This window comes from Tauraco erythrolophus, chromosome 20, assembly GCF_009769465.1.
Source record: "Tauraco erythrolophus isolate bTauEry1 chromosome 20, bTauEry1.pri, whole genome shotgun sequence".
In the NCBI taxonomy this organism is placed as follows: Eukaryota; Metazoa; Chordata; class Aves; order Musophagiformes; family Musophagidae; genus Tauraco; species Tauraco erythrolophus.
In genome coordinates, this window is record NC_141484.1 from 10,741,125 (window position 1) to 10,763,373 (window position 22,249).

A 22,249-nucleotide genomic window follows, 5' to 3' on the forward strand; every position below is an offset into this window, starting at 1 on the left:
TTTAAAATCTGACAAGGTACAACCATTTTCATTCGCTCTGAACCCTGAGTGCTTTTTCCAGAGGTCCAAATTTACTAAGATTAAACTGAAAGAGAAAGGACCAGTTCTCCCAAAGGGCTCTTTACCTGCATAGGTTCCATTTGTTTAATGACCACAGTGACCACGAGAATAAGAATCACCTGGTATTGCAAACCTGCGGCAAGATCGTCTTCACGTTTTAGGAAGGCTTGCCTAAGGGTGGGGGTCAAATGGGAAAATTTAGGCTGGGAGAGTAAAAAAAAATAGCAAAAATCCAATCTTAATTTTTGGGAGGAGGCAAAAGCAGAGGGGCTGTAGTCGTTCTTTCAGACAGACTGGTTTGCTGAGCGTGTGTCCCCGGCTCTCTCCCGCAGCCCCCTGCTCGCCGTCTGTTTTGCTGCCTCCTGCGGAGTGCCGGGCATCGCCCTGCTGACGCTGGGGGTGAACCCTCTCACCGGCGCCCTGGGAGCCTTCAACATTTTCTTATACACGTGTTGTTACACACCCCTGAAGAGGATGAGCATTGCCAACACGTGGGTGGGAGCTGTCGTCGGTGCCATTCCCCCCGTCATGGGCTGGACCGCGGCCACGGGCAGTCTGGATGCTGGTGAGTAGAAAACCCTTGCACCCGGGCGAGCCGTTGTCAGTATTGCCTTTGGGATAGCTGGAAAGACTACTCAAAAGGCAGTAAACCTCCTTCTTTATGCTTGTTGACCTGAGCATGGTACCATAAGGGCTGGGGAAGTAGACATGATTGTATCATTCTCCTTGGGGGGGCATTTCAGGGACAAACATGAGCTGATAAAAGACCATGACCTGTTGAATATGTGTTTAGGCTGTCCTAAAAAAAAGAAAATCTGCAAGGAAAATAGTATCTTTGGGGTTCATGTGGAAGAAAATGTTATGTAATTTCAGGATTAAAACCATACCCAGTAAGATCTGACTTACAAGTCAGGAGCTTTCAGCTGGAAAATTCCCAGCTGTGTTTATGACTGTCTTTCCACAAGCCAGAAAATATCCTAGGAAGATTAATTTATTGGTGTATTTCTTAATTGCCCACTTCCAAACTCTAAGTTATAAATGTTCCTTCCCCCCCTCCCTGAAAAGCAAATGAAAATTTCTATTTTAGTAACTGTGAACTGTTTTTACATCCCTCATAAAACACTGATCTCTTCAGCAGCTAAACTCTGACACAATTAGGGCTTGTTTTTCCTGCCAGCTAGAAACGTAGGAATCAAAGTGGCTCCACATAGTTATATTCTGAAGAAACTCATGAAGTTCAATTAACAGGTCTGTTAAGAATTTTTTTAGCACGTACTCGTCCCACAGTGTGGCGTATTTAAGGCTTGAATAATACTTTCAACAGCAAGGCTTTTAACCACAAGTTATCAGAGTGTTTAAAATCCATAGCGTGCTGTTCTTCGTTTATGCTGGGCACTTCCTATAAAAATCAGCCTGAATTGGCTTTGTGTACACATGTTCTGCTACAGATCTAATCCTGAGCTAGGATGAAGTGATTTTTGTTTTTTTATAATCGTGCGTGCTACTTCTATTCAAACATTTACTTCTCTGAAAGTTGTTTTTTTAATATATTTAGACATATAGATGATATATATGTATATGTCTAGTGTCTCATGTTAAGGAATGCATAACGACCATCGTTAAAAGCTCTGTATTTCTAAAGAGAAGAGAATGAATTAAAAACACAAAATGTATATTTTTAAGGACGGGATCATTCTGACTGCAGTCGCTTAGATCTTGGGTTTTATATTGTTTATAAGGATTTCTCTGTTGGTTTTGGCATCTGTTTGCAGGGTTGATGCTAGAAGATGGCTCTCGTGCCCCTGCTTCACCTACAAATTCCAGCCTGGACGAGCCGGAGTGTAGAGACTGGCTCTTGCTGTAGAGGCTGTCACGGTTCAAATTTTCACCCCTGGTATTAAAATGGCAGTTAAACGGCTGCAATTAAAGCCCAGCACATTAAAGTAAACTGGCACTGATTTTCATTATCTTCAATTTATCAAGTTACAACTTGCTCTTTGAGACCTATTTCACAAAGAGCTAAGCTGTCCCTGTACGGCAGGCAGGGCAGGCAGCAGAGAGCACCGGCTTTGTCCCAAGTAAGCTCTTCCTCTCTAATTTGTAAATAGGATGTGGTTCCAAGTCCCTCTGCCAGCTCTGCTGTGGAGGAGATAATCTCTGGCAATGGTGCCATCAGTGGAAGATGACAGTTTAAAACCACCTGAGCAGACTTTGCCAGAACGTGATGATGTGCTCTGGTGGGTAACCTGATGTTGTATTGTTTGTTCTGGGTAGCTGAAACTTTCTACAGTCACCTCCCAGTCTGTGTGGGTGAGGCCAGGCAGCTTGTTAATAGAGAAAGAAATGTTATTGAGCTGATACTGGTCTTTGTAATGAATCACACCTGGGGAGAGTCCTGAAAACGATGACCTGAATGTAATATTATAGTGGATTTCAGTATTCAAAAAAAAAAAAACCTAAAACCTTTTAAAAAGAAAAGAGATGACTAGAAGGAAAGGACTGCATTGTAAACTTTGATTTTCAGTGTTCAGCATTCTGCTGTTGCAAAGGAGAAGAGAGTTCAACATCTGGCAGCATCAGACGCGTGCAGAGCACGCTTGTGTGTCCGCGTGCGTCCATACGCGACACGGAGACCTGCATCCCTCCTCTAACCAGCCTACCCACAGTTGTTGAACTCATTAATAATGTGTAATTAGCTTGGAGACTTAACCTAGTTTTAGGTGGAGGTGTGAAAATGCATTTGCACCTCGTTGTTTTTTTTTTTTAAAAAAAAAGATCATTCCAGTCAATAACAAAGAGGAATGTGAAGGGAGGCAGTTAGAAAACTAATGAGAAGGAAGGTTCTCACCGCTTAACTGGTGGGTTTTTGAGTTTACATTTTCCTGTGAATTTTCTCTCCTTGTAATCTTCCCACAGCAGCCTCATTGTTGTACACGTTGCTGGTTGTAGGGAAAACTGTGTTTCAGCGTAGACCTTGCGGTGCCGTTGGAGGGAGCGCCCGGGCGTTACGCCGTGGTGCCCTGGCACAGCCGTGTCCGCGCTCCTCTGTGGTGTCAGCAGTTCGGAAACATCCCGGCATGGTTCACAGGTGGTGCTGCCAGGTGCTCCTGGTCCTTTGAAAGAGCTGGAGATGATTCCTCATTTCTGATTGCGGAGATAGTATCGAGGTGTCTCGCATTGGAGCAGCCTGATTTTAATTTGTCTTTGTTTTATTTATAACTTAAATTCAAAGGTTAATATCTTGACGTTTTCTTGCACGAGAAACAAATATTGCACGTTTGCAAATAAAAGTCCAGGACCCTCCTGTTTCTGGAGATGCAAATACTTGCTTTTATTTCTGATGCTGCACATCTTTTGCAGATCCTACAGTGATTCCCAGTGACTCTCACTTCCATTTCTGCCCCGATAGGTAACTTCAGTTATATGCTCTTAAGCCTGATTGAACATTCTGCCCCCAACACTAGATTTTGTGCCAACATAATTTAAGGAAAACGTCACATTTCAAAAAAGAAAGATAAGGTTATCTGTGGGAAGATGTGGAATTCTTTGTTGTGGGTTTGAGGGGGGGAGTTGTGGGGGTTTTTTTAATGGCAGCTGTTTGAAACTGATGAAAGATGGGGAATGTTAACATTTCCTCACTGGGGGAGCCCAGTGCAGGTGAGATGGTCAAAGGTGCATGATAAACGTAATTTATCACGTGGCTATCACTGCCACGTATCGGGTGTATTTATGCAGAACTTAACTGCCAACCTGTGATTTGCAGTAACACGTTTGCTTCCTTGAAAGCAGATTTCATTGCTCCCTTTGTGGTACTATTTATTTCCAAAGAGATCTGTTTTTCTAGTAAATCAAGACGCCCTCAAATTATTTCTCCTGATTTTACAAAGGGAAGACTAGCAGGAAAATAACAAAATCCACTTAAAGCCTCAATAGCAGAGAGAAAAGGAAAGAGGTGAAGCTTGGCAGTGCCCCGTTCTGTGCTGGACCCTCCTGCGCAGGATCCAGGGGAGGGAGAGCTCCTGGCTGTGCCACACTGCTGTCGAGCCTGCGCCGGGTGTCTTTAGGAAGTAACAGAGCTATTTATTTTGCCATGCGAGAGGCACAACGTACACATGCTTTAAATTGCTCTTGTTTTGCTGGTCTCTCACCCCAGACGAATGCTGCAGCTTGCTTCTTAGAAACGTTTGTTGTCCATTTAAACTCCTTATTTCCAGTTAGCAGAAAAAGTCCATCTGGAGTGAACATTTCCAAGTGCCATAAGCCTGTGTTTTGCCTTATACATTTTGCACTTCTTCCTTCCGACCTTCCTCCACCGATGGCTGGGTCCCGGCCGGCGGTCTGAGAGCGGAGCAATTTGGGGCCACGAACCACCCGGTGAGATGGAAGTGACAAGCAGGGGTCCTCGACATAATGTGCTTATCAGTTAAGGGGATTTATTCTGAGTAGGTGGCAGTGGCGGAGCAGATAACAGCAGACATTACAGACCCATGGTGGCCTGGAGCCATAGGTATTACTGCACCAAAGAATGTTTATCTCAAGAGACTATTTAGTTTATCTCAGATGCTCCGTTTCTGGCCTCGCTTTCCTGAAAGACATCTTGTACTGATTTTCATTCATTTTCCGAAATTTAAATAATTCCTGGGGCTATGGAATTTATAGGCTGAGTATCAATTGTAATCATGTGGAGGCTGATTTTTAAATTGCCTTTACTTTGTAATTCAAATTGTGTTGTATGGTAGACATTAATTATGTCAGGCAACATCTATTTACAAATGGGGATTTAAAAACGGGCAGTTCTTATCAGCTCGTGACATTTGGCAGATAGATGGTTTCAATAACAAAAAAAAAAGAGAATAAGGGAGTGAGGGGGGGAAGCTGTGCCCAACCTGTCCATGGCTAGAGTCTCTTGTACCTTCCCTGATGTAGCACTTCTCTGCCAGGAGGAGGGAGAGCAAAGCAACAGCTAAATTGCATGTGAAATAAGCTTGGAGATCTGTGTGTCCCTTCCAGTTGAGCTTTCCAAGCCCCTGGATGTCTGAGCAGGTCTGGGTGCCCGTGGGAGCCAGGCAGCTCTGCCGTCCTGCCGCAGGACCCGAGGACGCTCCGGCTATAAACTCCCTCTAGTAAACTCAGCTTTTCAGAGTTTCACTTTTCAGATGAAAGACAGCAGAATTTGTGGTCTGTTCCAGAGGAAACAGAGATATCCATGTCACTGACATATGAGAATTGGAAGCTGGAGGCCCAGGAGTGTGCTCTGGGGAGGTAAAAACTGTAAAATCCGAGGCAGGGGGACAATACTAGAAAGCAGCTGGTCTGAATTTAGGACAAAAGCCAGTGGACTGGGTGTTTTTTTCCCCTTTCCATCTTCAGGAGAGACAAAAGAAATGGCAGTTCCACCGCTCGGGCACCTGGTGGTCCGACCCCACGAGTTCACAGGCAACGTGCCGTTACGCGGTTCTCTGCCCCACGCGTGGCCGTTGGGGCACCCGGAGGAGGTGGGGCTGTGGGGCAGCCCCTGTGCCCCGGGTGTGTGGCATGAGACCCATGGGAGAAGCGGGGCAGGGGGTCTGCCGGAGGGACCCCCACCCTTGGGCTGCGCGGGAGCCCCGGAGGGAGCCTGGAAGAGGCGGTTGATGAGGAGCCCTGCGTGGCTCTGCAGGTTTGCAATCCTCTGCTGAGTCTGGGCCTTTGGCAAATACTTCCTAAACATATTTGCACATAATGAATGGTCTGTGCAAAGACCGTATTTTCATCTTACCTGACAGGCTCGCTTTTTTTATGGCATCTGTTGCTGGGGCTAGCTCAGACGAATTATGTACGGCGTTGTTGTTTTTCTCAACCTTGCCCGTGTAATGAAAGGTGTTTCCCTGGGAGGCTTTCGGCTGTAATAACCTGTTGTGTGTCGTAGAAAAGGTGTCCGTGCCTGTGTGTATCCCTCTGCACACATCCCGTGGGACGAAAAACCCCTCCGCCAACTTCATTCCCCGTTGGTGTCGGACACCAGGGACCGTCCCTTTGTTCTGCAGACAAGCCGTGCGCACGGCCAGCATCCCCTTGCCTTTATGTGCTGCAGCAGAGAAGTCTATCGCAGCCCCGAGACGCTCCTGTTCCCCGAGCCTTTTGTGCCATCCCTCAAAAGAAACAGCTATTGAAACCCATGACCATGAAGCTTTTGAGTTGCCCAGTGTTTTCCTCCTTGCCCTTCGTTTACATGACCGTGTAACCTTGAAGGAGCACAACTGGGGCCGTGCGTGCCCGCGCTGACAGCCGGGACCATTGTTGGCAGCCCAGAGACCTTGTGCAAAGCTTTAGAGGCCATGCTTTTCCTTTTTTTCCTTCTCAAGGCTGCTGAGCTGCTCGCGCGGCATCTGACACAAGCAGCAGCATCTGCTTTTGTTTTCCAGGGGAAGCAGAAGTGCCGGTTGTTGTCTCACTCTGGTGCTAATATAGGAAATGCCACGGTGGTAAAATAGAGGGGAATTGCAACAGTTTGGCTAAGGTTTGTGACTACATGATTCCCAAATGTCTTTATGTTTGAGCAGGCTTCATAATCACAAGTTAAGATGTAAATTTTGTAGAGCTAATCCCTTTTCTACTGCCAAAGACAACGGGAAAAATTAAATAGTAGGTAACATTTTTCCTCAGGAGTGATTGTGTCAGGGCAATATCTTGAATACTCGTAATCGGGGGCCAATTGATTTACCCTAATAGTCATTTTCCATCACCGAAACAAGCTGAAGGAAAAATAGTAATTACTGCACCTTCCAGCTCTCCTTCACAAACTGAAAACACCGCTACCAGCTTAATAAACTGGTCTCTATGTATCGCGACAGTGCAGCTGTGACTGTCCAAACCACTCTGAATATTTGTACCAATTCCTCCAAATAATCTTTGAGTGTTTAATCTTACATTGAATCCACAATGGGCAACAAGGCTTTGATGAAACTTCGAAATCTTTCTTTACCCCCATAGTTGCTACGTAGTTAGAAATCTCCAGGGAAGGCTACCGTGTTATATTTGTTGTGAACAAGCACAGAAGAAGAGATAGAAAATAAAAGCTTCGGGGATGTATCTACTATGTTTCCTGTGAGTAACATCTTGTAAAAATCATGCAGGACCACAGTGAGGAGTTTTGGACTCATTATGTTAAATTTCCTGTAGAAAAGGTGAAAAATGCAGTCTGAGACAGTGCAGTGGCTTGCAAGCAGGTGGATACAGCTGGACCAAGTCAAGTCTCTGAGCTCTAATCTACCTTGTCTGGATTAAAGAGGAGTAATTTGTTCAACATCTTTTAAGGGAGGAGAGCCAGTTGTGTGCTATCAAGTAAAACGGTGTGTGGTTGTTTCCTGACTATGATCCATTAAAAGGTTGAGCTTAGGCTACCAAAGCCTTCCCCTCCTGACAGCAGCCAAACTCGTAGCAGTTTCCTAGAGACAAAAGGCCGGTGCTTTCCTCTAATAAGTCAGGGAGCTACCAAGGTCTGGAAATAATTTTAAAATTCCTTCACATTATTCAAGGCAGAAGAATTACTAAAATTGTGCTTTAAGCAAAACAGCATTCTTAGGTTGCCAAGGCAGTAAACACCAGCTTTGGGAAATACTGTAAGATTTCAACATCTGTTTTGGAGCTGATATTTTAACCGTTCCGTGTTTATTTTAATGCCTGGTTGGCCACTTCCCAGTCGTACATATGCAGCACCAAAGCAAAGGCAGGAGCGAGTCCGTTCTTGAATTGATGCTACAGATCAGCTCCCCCTTCCTTATCTTTTTCAGTTTTATTGATTAGGTAAATAGGTGTTTGTCCTGTCTAGAGCTTGAAAGTGATACAAGAAGTTTGCAGAACACACTGTAGATGGAGGGCACTGTGTGTTGTCTAAAGAACAATGAGAAAGATAAGAAGAGGGAATAAGTTGTTCATCTCCAGTATGTTCTCAGGAACACGATGTTGATCCAGCAGTCTCCGTAGATAACTTTGGACACGTTTGCCTCAACTCATGCCGGCAGGCCCACGTTCATCTGCCTGCCCAGACTGGTTGGACTCCAGCTGGCCCTGCTCCAGAGGCTGGTGCTCCCACCAACACACGTGATGCTCCAGCCTCTGCTCTCTTGTAGCTCAAGTCCTTTTCTGCCTGGGAAGAACTTGCATTCTGAAATATTTTTGAGAGTTTCAATTGGATCGTCCCAACTATTGTGCCTTGTTTAAGGCAGAGAGCTGAAATAATTCAGCTGCGGGTGAAATCACCACTACTGCTCCATGTGCCAACTGTACGACGTATAAAGTTCTTTGATGGTTAAAGGTATTGCCAGCCTGAAAGAGGCACGTTTGTGATCGCTGCTTAAGAGAGGGGCATCCTCAGCACGAGGCAGTCAGGCAGGATCCAGACGTTTCTTCTGCCCTTTAGTGGATGAGAAAATAGGTTTGCAGTCCTCAGGTCGCTTTACGTGAACGAGACCGTTTGCTCAGAATGATGCCACCGGCTTGATTTCTGTTGGCACTGACAGCTCAGCAGCTGAATGTGCCCACTCTTTCTTGAGTAGATGAACAGACCCTGTGTCCTTTACAGGACGTGAGAATTTTGGAGCTTTTCATCCGGGGGTCACTGATCCCGTCGCAAGCCCAGGATGGACAGGACAAGAAGGTGTTGCTACCTGATTGCTCTGCTCCCCTCTCCATGTTAGCCAGTGGTCAGAGTTGACACCCTGTGAGGACTTACACCCTAAAAAACATCTTCCAGTTTCCTGCTCTTAGGTGCTCTTAGCAGAGAGGCCAAGGACTCAACGGACTCAGGCGCTGACGTTGCTCCCTCGCCTGAGATTTGGACCGTCCAGCAAATGAAGTCATTGTAAATTGCTTTAAAAGGAATAAACCATGAAATTTTGATCAAAGTTGAGAGGTACCACACGGCCTTCTTGACACCATGAAGAGCATAACTTCGGAGGGAGATGCTTTTTGCTCTTGTAATTCTGAAAATTAGACTGTCAGCTACCGCGGTTTGCAAGCCCAGAATCACTAGTTGCTTTTGGAAGTCTCATCTCACTGTTATTTCCAAGTCTTACTCAAATTTATTGAACCTTAAAACATCTTGCCAAGCAGTTTCCGAATGACTGTGGAATTTAGTGTCTTGTTTGTTTTAGGAAAAGTGCAGTTTATAAAGCTTCAGTATTTCACTAGATAAAAATATATTTACAAAAAGAAAGAACCATTTTCTGCCTTCTTCAATGCCAGTTGACATTTTGGCTTCATCTTAGGTATTAAAATAAAACAAAAATCTCAGCTTGTTCTTGTTTGTTAAAAAGAAGATATATTACTATCTAAATACTTCTAAAAGAATTTAAGAAAAGAAATAATAGCTTAACCTTAAAATTCATGATGAACAGTAAAACCTGTTATTTATCTTTAACTCCGTGGATGCTGTAGGACCTACCTGGTTCTCTGCAATCCTGTAACTTTTGAGATGATTCAAGCTCGTACAAAGTGATTAAACAATAGGAACTCAACAAGAAAATATTTTATACCTATTTGGCACACAAGAGTGAAAGAATACCGGAGACCTGGGTCCTGTTTGTCAAAATAATCTTCATTTTTTCTCCGAAATCAAACAGGACTCTTCCACCAAGTTATCGGGATTTGTAAGTGACTGCTCACAGCTGTCCCAGGTTCTCACACCTGGAGAAGTGAAGAGTTTGGACGTGGTCAGAAACGGGCTAAGCGTGCAGCTATTAAAAATTTGACCAAAAAAGGCCAAAGAGTTTGAGATGTCCACGAGCCAGGTACTTGTGGTCTTGCAATTCCTAAATACTTGGCGGAAAAGCTGAGGGATGCAACATGAATTTCTACCGGTCCATCTGCACTCAGGTTTTCCACGTGCCGCGGAGGAGCCCGAGGGCCACGGTGGCCCGGGGTGCCGGCTGTGTCCTGTGGTCAAAGTGAGCGTGAAGGCTCTGCTCCGATGGCCGCCTTTGCTTCGGCAAACTCCCTGCCAGCTCCACGTTGTCAACGACCTCGTCTGCTTTTCACTTAATTGTAAACTCCGCCGAGAAAAAGGGGCTTTGCGTTGGTTAAACCGAGGTCCCAGGCTGCTGGGCTGCGCAGGAGCAGCAGAGGAGACTCGGCGCTATTTCGAACCGGGTTAGTCTCCAGAGGCAGTCTCGCCGCAATATTGCTTAAAAACACTGCTGACCTCATTATGACATAGTTAGCATTCATCTAGTAATTAATGAGTGTTGCAGTGTCTGCTTTGGGCTGGACGGGATTCCTCCTGTGGGCTCGTTTGGTGCCGAGCTGTGCCGTGCCCTGTGCTGCGCTTGGCAAGTCATCAGCCTCACGCGACGCTTATAAATCTCTGACAACCTGGCAGTCCCAGCCTGGGCAGCGGGAATTGCGGGGTGTCCAAGGCACATGGGAAACTAGCAAAAAGATCAGGTCAGTTAAAATCCTCATAATGGGCTATTAAATTGTTTTACTGTTCAGCTTCTCTGTAAAATATCAATTATCTCAATGGTTGTAATGTAATCAAAGTAATTAAATTCCAAAGGCTTGCATGTAAAAACCAGAGCTTTGGAAGTGGGAATCCAGCCTCAAGTAGTTTAGTTGGTCTGTCTGTGTTTAAAAGTTTCTCCAGATGACTTTTTTTTTTTTTTTTAATGATGTTATAGTTAGAGAACTGTTAAAGGTTTGTGGGTGTTTGAGGTTTAGGGTGTGTTTTGAGCTTGGCTGCACACAACGCTTGGACAATTGAATGAGCAAAGCCCGTGTTACAGCCAAAACACAGGGATGCAGCACAAGCCAGATGAAAAGCCGGCTGGTCCGTAGCCATGGGAAGCAGGGACAGCCTCAGCCTCTGAATCCTGGCCCCGGCTCCATCTACTTAAAAGTTTCCTCAGCTGATGGATAATTGTAGCTTAACTTTCCCTAAGTTATAAAAAACCAACAAGCTAATGTCTCTAAAGCATTTCAGATGTGAAACTTGAAAAATATTCCTATCTCAGGTTTATCAAATCCAGGATCTTGCCTCCGGTAATATGTTTTACAAGAATAGGAAAAAGCTACGGAATGACATATTACAAGAACCTTTTCCCCATCGTTTCTCCTGGTGTAGGGAGTGCTGCTCCTTGATTAAGTTTTATTTCAGTTTATTTTAGTACAGCTACGCCTTTGGGTTTCAGCAGAACTGAATCAAATCCTGTTGTGTTAGGGCCAAAATTGCTTTTGTTGCCACAATTATCTGAAATTAATGATAATTTTGGGGCGTACCATTTTCAACTGTATTAAAAGGTTCCAATTTAGAGAAGGTGCTAAGCATCCACGCCCTGAAAGTCGACTTCAGTAGGATGAAACGGCAGGATTTGCAAGTTTTGGGCCATAGTCCAGGAAATCACCTGTAATTTGTAGCAGGCAGTGTTGTTCTGAAAGCTGCACGCCCAATATAGGAGTGTCTATCTCCATCCTTAATGTAATCAACTTTCAGAGGCATGTACCACCTAATGGAGTCGTCGTTACTCATTTTCAAAAGCGCTGAGACAGGTCTTTTATAGCACCACTGGATCGTATGAACGACTGGAAACCTGCTTTAAGGCTAATGGGCTGTTTCTTACTGGTTCATAAGGAAGGGGGGGGAAAAAAAAGGCTCTTTTGCAAACTTAGATTATTATTATTTGCATGACAACACCAGTGTGAGGTTTGTTATTTAAGACAAGAATTAGACATGCACAGCCCCGAGGAACGTACAGCCAGAAGAGATGGAGAGAAGACGTCAGCCACGAAGCAGTTCAAAGGAAACACTGGCTTGGTCTTTGTTAGAGCCTGAGCATTCTCTGGGGAAGAAACAGGGATTTGGGGAAGAATTTAAATACATTAACCTGTGTGGAGATAAGTTGCTGTTTCTGTTTCTGTCAGGTCATTAAGAAAATGATAGACTCATGGCTCCAACTGAGAAGTAGTTTCCATAGAGAATGAGCTCATGGATGCAGGGAGATGCAAAGAAAGTGTTAATGCTGGAGCAGAGTGTTTGGGAGCTGGGAAACAAAAGGAAAATCCGGGAATGCTCATAGTGTGCAACAGCCTTGGGGGATTTTTGTGTGTCTTCAGACAAAATTAGTGAAGGGAGTTTAGTCTGAGGGCCTCCTTGAAGCTTGCTGAAATCAGCATCTAAGCTGCTTCTGCCTTCATAAGCCCTGTACCTGTCCTGGGGATAGCTGTGGAAAACGTGGAGCTTCCATCGCTCCTTTTCAAATGTAAAAGCAGCTAATTGGTGTGAGTAGAGTTACTTGATCAAACTGCTTAGAAGTTCCTACACTTGGTTTGAAGGAGTAAAATGTTCTTCATCCTCTGTCACCTCATGAGCGGTTTCTGCCAGTTCTGCCGCCTGCCCGGGTCGGTGTTGGTGTCACTCCCGTGCCGTGAGCAGTTCCCTCCCTTCACGCAGTGGCAAACAGAAAGTTCAGCTGTGCTTGAGGCTACCAGGGTGCGGGTATTTTCCCCGTTCTCGGGAGGAAGCAGCTTATCCTCCTTTTCTGCTGTCATTGAGCCGGGCTCCCTGTTTCTGGTCGATGGGACACTGCTCTGCCCACTGGCTTTTTTCTTCTCTGGACTCACCAACTCGGGAACCAGGGAGTGGAAGCTAGATGCTCCCAGGAAAACCGTGTCTTGTCCAGCTTTGCTTCATTTCCATCCATCTTCCCTCAGGTAGAGACTGAATTGGTGCAGAAACCAATTAGCGACGGTTTGTTAGGAGGAAGTGACTTCTTGAAATGCTTTTTGAATTCAGTGCTCCAAAACCAGCAGGACCATCGTGGGCAGCCACGATGAAACGTTGAAAACAGCGCGTGCCTTATCTGGCAGAGCACGCCTCGTCTCCTGCAGGGAGCAGAACCGCGCTCCTCTGCAAACACCGCCCGCATCTGCTGGGGTCTGCACGCAGCACGTCTCGCGGTGCCCCTCTAACCCGTGTTTCCTTCTCTCTCTCCCACCGCAGGTGCGTTACTGTTGGGAGGAATCCTCTATTCCTGGCAGTTCCCTCACTTCAACGCCCTGAGCTGGGGTCTGCGGGAAGATTACTCCCGCGGAGGATACTGCATGATGTCCGTCACCCACCCGGGGCTGTGCAGGCGGGTGGCTCTGCGTCACTGCTTGGCCTTAATCGGACTCTCAACGGCGGCTCCTGTCCTCGACATCACCACGTGGACTTTCCCCGTCATTTCACTCCCTATTAACCTCTACATCTCCTACCTCGGCTTCCGGTTCTACAGGGATGCGGACCGCAGCAGCTCCAGGAAGCTTTTCTTCTGCAGTCTGTGGCATTTGCCAATGCTGCTGCTTGTCATGTTCACGTGCAAGAAGTCGTTCCTCGAGAAGGAAGACAAAGGCGATCTGCTCGGTGGAAATCCTGGGAGGGCTATGGAAATTAGATTGCCTTAAATGTCAATTACTCGTCCTCGTGACACATCAGGTAGTGTATTTTAGTGATTACAAGGGGGAAACCTGTGGGAATCTGTTTGAAGAAGGATCATTTGTGCCTAGCGACCACTTCATGCGATAATTTTCTGTTTTCTTCTGAAAGGGAATAGACACAAGAGCTTAAAGCATTCACGGGCCTCGGGCCCGTTCACCCATCACGGATTACCGTTTAGCCCATGTCAGAAGCACATCACTTTGGGACAGCCTTCCAAAGTCTCCGTGAGTCGTGGTCTCTTGTCTTGTGGATAGGTTTTCGGTTTGCAAGTCCCATGCGCACACTTACTAACCGCCAGCACTGGCAGCCTTGGCGAAGCCGTCAGGAAGCGACGAATGAATGATTTATCAGCCCTGCTCCCTACGCACCCTTTCCAAATTCAGCTTTGAGGCACATGGTGGGATGGGTGAACTCCTCTTGCCTCGGTCCGTGCCGTCCCCGCTCTCTTATTACGCAGAAGCCGTCAGTTTCTGAGGCTTTTTTCAATCAACTGCTGTTCCCATTCACCCCAGTAAATTTTTAGCTTTCACATAGCTGGCACAGTGCTAAAGGAGTAAAGAAAACTGTCTTTCAGCACACTACACATCAGCATTTAAACACCAAACAACCTCCAGATGAACAGCTATTCTGTAGCATATACCTTGAACGCACTCTGAGCCATTCTGCTGTACATCCCTCACGGGGAATTCCTGACTCCCGTGTTGGTTTACATCATTAGAGTTTGCGCCCTGAGTTTCAGATCTTCAGCTGGTAAAAATTGCCATTACTGTTTGTGTCAGTGAAGCTTTGGAAGGGTGTAGGAGGTGAGAACCAGAACACGGAGTCTGGTAGCTTTGAGGCTTTTCTTTGCTGATGTGTCTTGTGCCAGCCCCTTCAGCCTCAGTGTCCTCGGACTCGTATCGAGAGTTTGAACTCTGTTTGATATCACACCGTGGTGGCTCAGAGAGAAGGCCTCAGGTTTGGGGTACGTAATCGATACGGAAACATATTTTACAAAAAAAAAGTTTGGGATTTTTACCTAACATTATAACGTTCAAACTGCTGATGCAGCCAGTGTCTCTCAAAAGCAATTGTTTGGGATGGTCTCACTAGGAAAATGCACTATCTTTGTTAACTAATACACTGAAGAACATTTCTAGCCACGGTCTAATGTGCTTGTGATCCCACTACGGGGCTGGGGGTCACCCTCAGCCTACCTGGGGCTGGCTGCGACACGCTGGGATGCTTCCAGACACGGCAGCATCCAGCGTAGACAAAGACACTGTTTGAGTTTATTGTGGTAGTTGGTGCCTGTTATGACTTGATGCATTTTCACGCCAAGATTTCTTTCCCATGCGGAGAGGGACCGGGCAGCACGGTTGTGCATCGATCCAAAGATACAGTAATACCTGAAACGGGAGACACTGTCTCTGATCTGATCCCGAACAAAGCCCTTAAGGAAACGTCACAAATCTGCCACCACGTGCGTATCACGCTGACATAAAATCTTCACTGGCTGCTTTCATGATGCAAACCCGACTTCTGGTCTCAGTTACACTGGTGTAAATCAGGAGTGACACGGTTAACCTCTGTTCTGCTGGCGGAGGTGCTCGCAGGAGCAGAGCCACCTGTTTTACATGGCTCTTAAATAATGGGTAGCGAGATTTTCTGACTCTCTCAAGTGATTGCAGATGACAGGATTGAGTTCCCTGCGACTGTTTGTCTGACGGATTCCGCTGTACTCGAGTTACTGTGGGCAACACTTGGTAGAAATGTCTGGAAACTGTGCAACTCCTGAATTTGTTTTAAAAATGCACCCAGTCTTCTCTGCAATAAAGTGCATACTGTACAAAAAAAAAAAAGAGGTGAACGCTCAAAATCTGTTTTAAGCATTTCACTTATGATCGAAACTCTGGTACAATTCAGTCAATTGCAAAGATATTTCATAGTTTTGTGGCATTTCTTGCAGCAACAATGTTCCTCTTGATGACTGCAGGAGCAAGGACAGCTTGCGAAATGCGGGTTTGTTGTGCAAAAACCGCACCAAAAGTAAGTTGCATGTGAGTAGAAAGGGTTTGTGCAAAGCCAAAGAATTTGGTCAACCTTTAGCTGGGAGAGGAACCTGAAAAGAGCAGATGGCTCACAAAAAAACACAAGTTTTGTTCCCAGAGGCACAAAGTGGTGCTGAAACAGGAGGGTTGTGGTTTTCTTCTAAGTCATTACAGAGCCAGGCTTCAGGATGGGCTGTGAGTGCGGGGTGCTGTCCTGACAAACTCCGTTTCGATTAAAGGTCCCGAGGAGACGCCTGTGGTTCAGTTTTGAACAGTCATCTTCATTTCTTGGGCCAAAATGTGTAACATTCACGAGTTTTCAGGTCAGGCAGGAGCTTTGTAATCATCACTGAGCGGCTGCAAAATGCAGGTCACCGAGTTGCACCAACATCTCCACACCCAGCCGGTCTGGCCTGGAGAGAAGGCATAGTTTTAGAATGAGTGGATCTGGGATTAAAAGGTAAGAAATACCTTCTTTTTTTTAAAAAAAAAAAAGCTTTTTGTTACCTAGAATGTTGTTCTCTGCTTTCATACAAAATAGTTACACGTCAGGTATGGATGAAGCCATCTACTGTCATTTTACTGCCTTTAGGAATTTTTGCTGTAGCTTGTACTTTGAACGTAAAAACATTGCCAAATTAAAATCTTGGTTACAGATGGATAGTACAGGACGAGCTCTCAGCTGTCCTTTTCAATATTTCTGGTGCCACTATGGAAATGAAAAAAAATACTGAACTGTCTGCCCTCGTCCAAGGGCGTTTGTGGTCGCTGTGACCCTACGTGGAGCCATCCCCACTCCAGCACTGCTGATATTGGTGCCCAGATTCTGCAGGGGAAGAGGCAGGTGAGGTGCATGAGAGTGTCTTTGCTGTGATGGCTTTGCACAGCTGGGGCAGTGCCAGGGGTTAAACTTGGGCTTCCTGCACCTCGGCCCTGGGCTGCGCAAGCATGAGGCTTCGCACAGCTCCTTCAATCTCAAACGGTGGTTCCTACGTAGCATTGCAGTGGTCTTTGGCTTGTCCCATTTGGGGAACTGGAGTATAGGTTGTTTGGCATCCCATTATCCTGGTTACCCAGGATCTCCCCATGAACTGGCTCTCCTGGACAATACCTGCTAGTTATGTGCTAGTGAAAAAAAATCGCAGCACTGTGCCATGTCCCTCAACTCCTGGTAGCTGAGAGGGTCCCATCCCAGTGTTGGTGTTACAGCGGGCAGCCATGCACCAGCAGGAGCCTGTACCGAAGCTCGCAGAGGGGTCTGAGCCAGTGACTCAAGAAGACCAAGCTGGTTTCAGTCTATTTGAACTTTAAACCTTTTGTGTGGTTTTGTGGATAAAACAGTAGCCCTAAGGCTCAGGGGGATCTTCACTCTTTCCAGATCTCTGTTGAAGAAATGCATTCCATCTGTAAAACAGGGATGAGGATATTTCTCCTTGTTGGATGAGTAAAGAACCCATGTTTTTGTCGGTCCCCCACCCGCTCCATCACCCCTATGGCCCTGTCAAGAGCGATGCCAATGATTAAATTCCACCCGCGTCTCTTCTTTGCTCTGACCTTCACCAAACCGCTTGGTCTCATCGCAAGGCTGACCTTGGCACAGCGGGGAGCTGAGCCACCCCCAGGCGAGGAGCCCCCAGGTCCCACGTGCACCCCCTCGCGGTCCCGCGGCGTGCCGGGCACCCCGGCAGGGCCAGCAGTCGGCGGGGCTCCGCGCTTCGTTCCAGCGGGAACGAGGAAACCCAATCCCTGCGCACACGGCTCCTTCCCTTCTCCTTTCCCCCACTGGGTTGTTTTGTTTTCTCGCTTCCTGTATCAATCTCGGATATAATCTGCCCCAGCAGAGTAACACATTCACACTCTCCTGGCTCCTGCAGCGTTTCCCACTCAGCCGGGCCACGGCGATTCAAGGCTTACACAAAACACACACGTCCTCTGCAGTTCCGACCATCCCACGAGAGCAGGGATGGAAACAGAGTGATACTGTTAGAAATCATTATCATTAAGATAGAAAGCGTGTTGTCCTGGTTGCTCTCCCAAGGTGATTAGATATTCCCCTTTCCTTGGCAATACAGCCTGTCTACACAACACTTTGCTCTTAAAACAGAAATATCAGCGCTGTTTTCCTACCGAGCAGCTCAGCTGGAGGTGGTGATACTGGAAGCTCTGTGGCAGGCTGTTCCCAATGGTGTTTCCAGTCGTGGTATTTCTTACCCCGGCGAGGGCTGGCGGGATGCAGGATGCCGCCCGCGCCGGCGGCGTGGCCTTGGGTCGGTGGTTTGTCTCCTGGTGCTCGCTCTTCTCCCAGTCGTGGAGAAGGTCAGTCGAGCAGGGCAGGGCTTGTCCGCCGTCGGTGCGTGTCCGGCACTTGGCCCTGCCAAAGACAAGTCAGGGTCTGGTTCCCATGTTCATCTTGTCCAAAACAGTATGTTGTTAATTCGGGGTCAAAGATGACACCTGAGTTACGCTGTCGGTAAGGACCCTCCTCTGTGAGAGTCCCTCTGACCGTGACTTGCCGGGTGGTTCACATCGATGGGTTTTAGTCCCCTCTGAAATAAAGGTACTACAGACTTTTAGGGCTTCAACACCAAGTTTAGCAAGCTTTGGAGCTGCTTTCCAAACCCTCCTGTGGACTGAGCTTGCAGTATTTCTTGAACAGCAGAGAGTTACTGTGCTCTGTCGGAGCTCGCGTCGGTCCAGGTTGCCGTGTCGCAAAGGATGCCCACACCTCCGAAAGGCTGGTGTCAGCCCCACAGGGGTCAAATTCTCCCCAACCCAAGGAAAAGGAGGTCTTTTGAGCAGAGCACGTGTACGGTGTCCCGAAGCCGTTAGACCACCATCAGAAGTACATGTGTTTAAAAGAGCTGGCAGGAACGTCTCTCATCAGCTCTGCCTTCTACTCTTTCCGTCACCTCTGCTTTTCTGCTTCCAGACTTTTAACTGTTCACGCTGAAGATTTTCCAGCCTGGGTCAGCGCCTCGGGCTGGGGTTTTGTTTCCAGTGTTTCAAAAAAGCACAGTTCAACTGGTTCACAGAACAAGGTTGGCAAAACGAGCTGTTTTCCCACAATGCAGAGACGTTTTTTCCTACTGCTCCTAACCAGTTCTGGCACCTCCAGGCCTTGGAGCAAGAACTGACGGTTTGGCAGCGGGCTCAGGTTGGTGCATTTATCCATTCTGGGAAGGTACCGCGTGTTTCCCTGGGTCCCTCAAAGGTTACTGCTCCCAAATCCTTGAGTGTTGCTGCTGACACCTCCGAAGAGATGCTCGGAGCGTGGTAGGCACAGACCGTAGTGGGGAGCTGGTGGGGAGCTGCTGCCACGGTCCTTGTGCTTTAGGGGAGCCCCAGGACTAAAAAGAGGGTCCTGGGAAGAAGGAGACCTGGAAAACTTTCCCTGAATTCATACCTGTATTACTGTTTTTCGAGGAGCCCTGCTTCAGTCCTGCCCATTGCGCCAGGCAGAGCGCGATACCCGAAGCGATGTTTTCACGCGTCTCAGAAGCAAGTGTGGCCCCCGAGACTGGGGTGGAGGTTTCTATTCCCTGGTTTTGCTGTCCAAGACATATGGCAAGGGCCTGTCTGTCCCCTGCTCCCCTTTTTAACACTTCCTATTGTAACTACAGCCTCCCTTTGACGCCGTTTTTTCATGAAATATGTGCTATGAAATACATTGCTTGTACCCGTCTGAACTGCAGCTGTAGCCGGACTGTCTTTTCCTTAAACAGAAGCACAGATTTTGGGGAATTGCCCTGAGTGATTGGAAACAGAAGGGCTCCGATATCCCGGATTGACCAAACCGACCCTACCTGGGACCAGAGGGGACATCTTGCCCATCTTCCTCCTCCAAAAAGCGAAAAGAGGGCAGAGGGGAAGGGGCATCCCTGGGAAGGGAAGGGGTAGAAACCAGACCATGGTGCCAGGGGAGGGCAGAGCTTCCAGGCAGGCAGGACGGACTCTGCCACCGGCCCTCTTGTCTGGATGAACAGGAACTGGCTGCCCAGACGCAGTTGATGCTCATGCATGAAGAAGAGGCTGGAATGGAGACTCGTCTCTGGTTTTCCAAGCAACGAGAAAGACGGAGATTTGTGCTGTTGAGAAAGGCTGGGATATGTTTGGGATTCTGTTTTTTTGGCCAGGGAGAGGAGGCCCTGTATCAAATTAAACTTGAAACAGAGATGCGGACGAGGTGATTAAGGCATTTCCGCCGTGCTTCCAGGGGAGCTGCTGGACGGCATCCAAAGCAGGGAAGGGAACAGCCTGAGTTTATCAGCTGAACTCGGAGGTTCGTACCGGTACTTGCACCGCAGAGCAGCCGAAGGGCTGGGAGACCAACATGCTGCCCCTTGGCCATCTCTACACTGGACTGCTCCCAGCCAGTGCAGAAGGGAAACTGAGGCATGCTGGATACCCAGGGCCACGTAGTCACCCAGCAGCAGAGAGAGGAATATTATTTTGATCTCTTCTCCCCCGTCCACTGTCCCTGGGCTGCAGCTTAGGGCCAGTGTCTGCCTGTTACAAGCACTTGGCTTTCAGTGGGAACAAGGACTGGCAGGAGCTGGCGATGTGTCGGGAGTGAGGCTGATTAACCCTCCTTGCTTCAAAAATCTGCAGTGGGAAGAGCGTAGTGGAAGCATCTGCACGCAGAGCATCCAGCCAATTCCTTAGCCACGGAGTCCATCCATCAAATCCACGTCTCTCCAGTTTAGAGACGAGAATGTGCGGGACAGTGTCAAATGCTTTGCACAAGTCCAGGTCTGTCCTGCACTCTGCCGCTCTGCTGCCCAGCAGGTCTGGTCCCCAGGAGCCACCCAGCATCTGCAACAGCATTTGTGCTGCATCCCGCGTTCCTGCTCATGAGCAGCCTGGCTGGGCTTTCTGCAAGGATGGCTCCGCGAGGATGTTCCAGGCTGCCCGTGGGTGAAACGAGGAGCCATCACGCTGGAAGGAGCACAATGCTGCAACTACGTGCAGGGCTCAGCCTGGCTGGGATCTGGCCTTAGAACCGTGCCCGGTGCCAAAGACACCGTCCGACTCTGCAGCTCGGAGCTAACGAGCCTCCTCCAGCACCTCCAGCCCTTCGTGGGGCCTGCAGGAAGGATGGATGGATGGATGGGCGGACGGACAGGCAGTGATCCAGGGATGCGCAGGCTGCGTCTGGCTTGGCCGTGATGGCAGTGAACTCCCTCTGTTGACTTATCCTGAAGTTGCACCCCTTAATCCGGAGCCGTCCCTGTCTCTGGTAATAAATAGCACCTTCCCTAAATGTCTTTAGCCCGTACTAAACCGCAGACCAGACTGATTATTGCTGCTTTTGTAGCCTTTACAGAGCTGTTTTTATTTATAATCGCACCCCGCTGGTGCCTTCGGAATGATTTTCCCTGCTGCGTCCCACGCGGTCCGGCTCTACAAAGCCACGTTTTCCGAGTAGCTGTTGTTGGTTTTAATCACTTGTTATTTGGATGATATATTAATAGCAGTATCTCTGCGAGGCTTTAGAGTGTTTTCTTTTCCGAAACATTTACAACAAAAGCCAAGTGTTAGCCCTCATAAACCCCGTGTTTCGTTTGGCTGCCTCCCCCGGCGATGAATCCGATTAAAGGAGCGCTCAGCGAAGAGCCCGTCTCTCCCCATCCCGCCCTGCCTCAGCCCCAAAACCTGCTCCTGAACATCCGATTGAAAGGTGTTGGAGACTCCAGCGGGAACGGGGGTGCTCGGAAGGCCCCGCGTGGTTGGAGGGTGTGGGTTTGTAAGTGCCCATACGTAGACTGTAGAAATCTGTAATAATCCAAAATATACTTTGCAGATGTTCGTTTGCGCCGGGCGGTTCTCCTAAACCCCGAATAACCCGTCGTACCTTATTTCCCAGGGAGAGAGGGCAATGAGGCCGGGTGGTTTGATGCTCTTTGGGATGAAAAGCCACTGGTGAAAACAGAAATCACACCAGAGCTGCCTGCTGCCTCCTGGGCAGGAGCCACCTCACGCTGCGTCGGTGGGGAGGAGGAGTGGGGTGATGCTCTTTATTTTAACCGGTTATGGGGGGAAAAGCAACCCAGCAAAACGGATCTGTGCTGGAAGTGGTTTGAAATGAAACGTTGAACTAACTGAGGCCGCTGCCTTTCATTTCCTTCAGGAAGGGACTGTGAATGGACCCGTCGCCCGCTTCAAAAGGCCGTGGCAGCGTGTCCGCTGCGGTGCGGGTCATTCATGGACACTACAGGAGATGTGAAAACATCTGCTAGGTCCATGCCTGCTCCTTTCAGTACAGTTACTCCCCTTGCTAATAATTGTCTGTGTTCTGTCATCTAGAAAGGGACTTTGTGTGCCTCCCAGGTATTCTAATGCTAATTTGTTTAGTTAAAAAGGAGAAGAGGCTAAACAGATGTGAACCATTTGGTTAGGTTGTAGTTCATTTGTTAGGAAGTGCAAAGGATTCTTGGCAGGATATTAAATATTACCTTGGCTGCTCACAAACACTTCATATTTCAAGAGAGGAAGGGAGGTGGGGACTGCACTCCATAAATCAGCCTTTTCAAAGAGACAGAAAAAGGCAAACATTTGATAAATCTGTGTCATTATACTCAGAGATCAAAGGGGTTTTTACATATGTATTTATGCAACTGGCAACCTAGGAGACAATAATAACAAACATAGATCTCTGACAGCTTTACAAAAATAAAAATTAGCTGGTTCTAATCCGTAATTATCTGGGAAC

The 22,249-nt window shown here is 47.6% G+C and overlaps 1 protein-coding gene across 1 annotated transcript in view; it reads left to right on the forward strand.

Annotated features, from left to right (window-relative positions):
• Positions 1-13,965, forward strand: part of COX10 (cytochrome c oxidase assembly factor heme A:farnesyltransferase COX10) — a 105,680-nt gene extending 91,715 nt beyond the window's left edge. The window contains exons 6-7 of the mRNA XM_086624063.1: positions 393-625; positions 13,034-13,965. Of these exons, the coding sequence (XP_086480189.1) occupies positions 393-625; positions 13,034-13,476 (676 nt within the window). The 3' untranslated portion in view covers positions 13,477-13,965. The remainder of the gene's footprint in view (positions 1-392; positions 626-13,033) is intronic.
• The last annotated feature ends 8,284 nt before the right edge of the window (positions 13,966-22,249 follow it).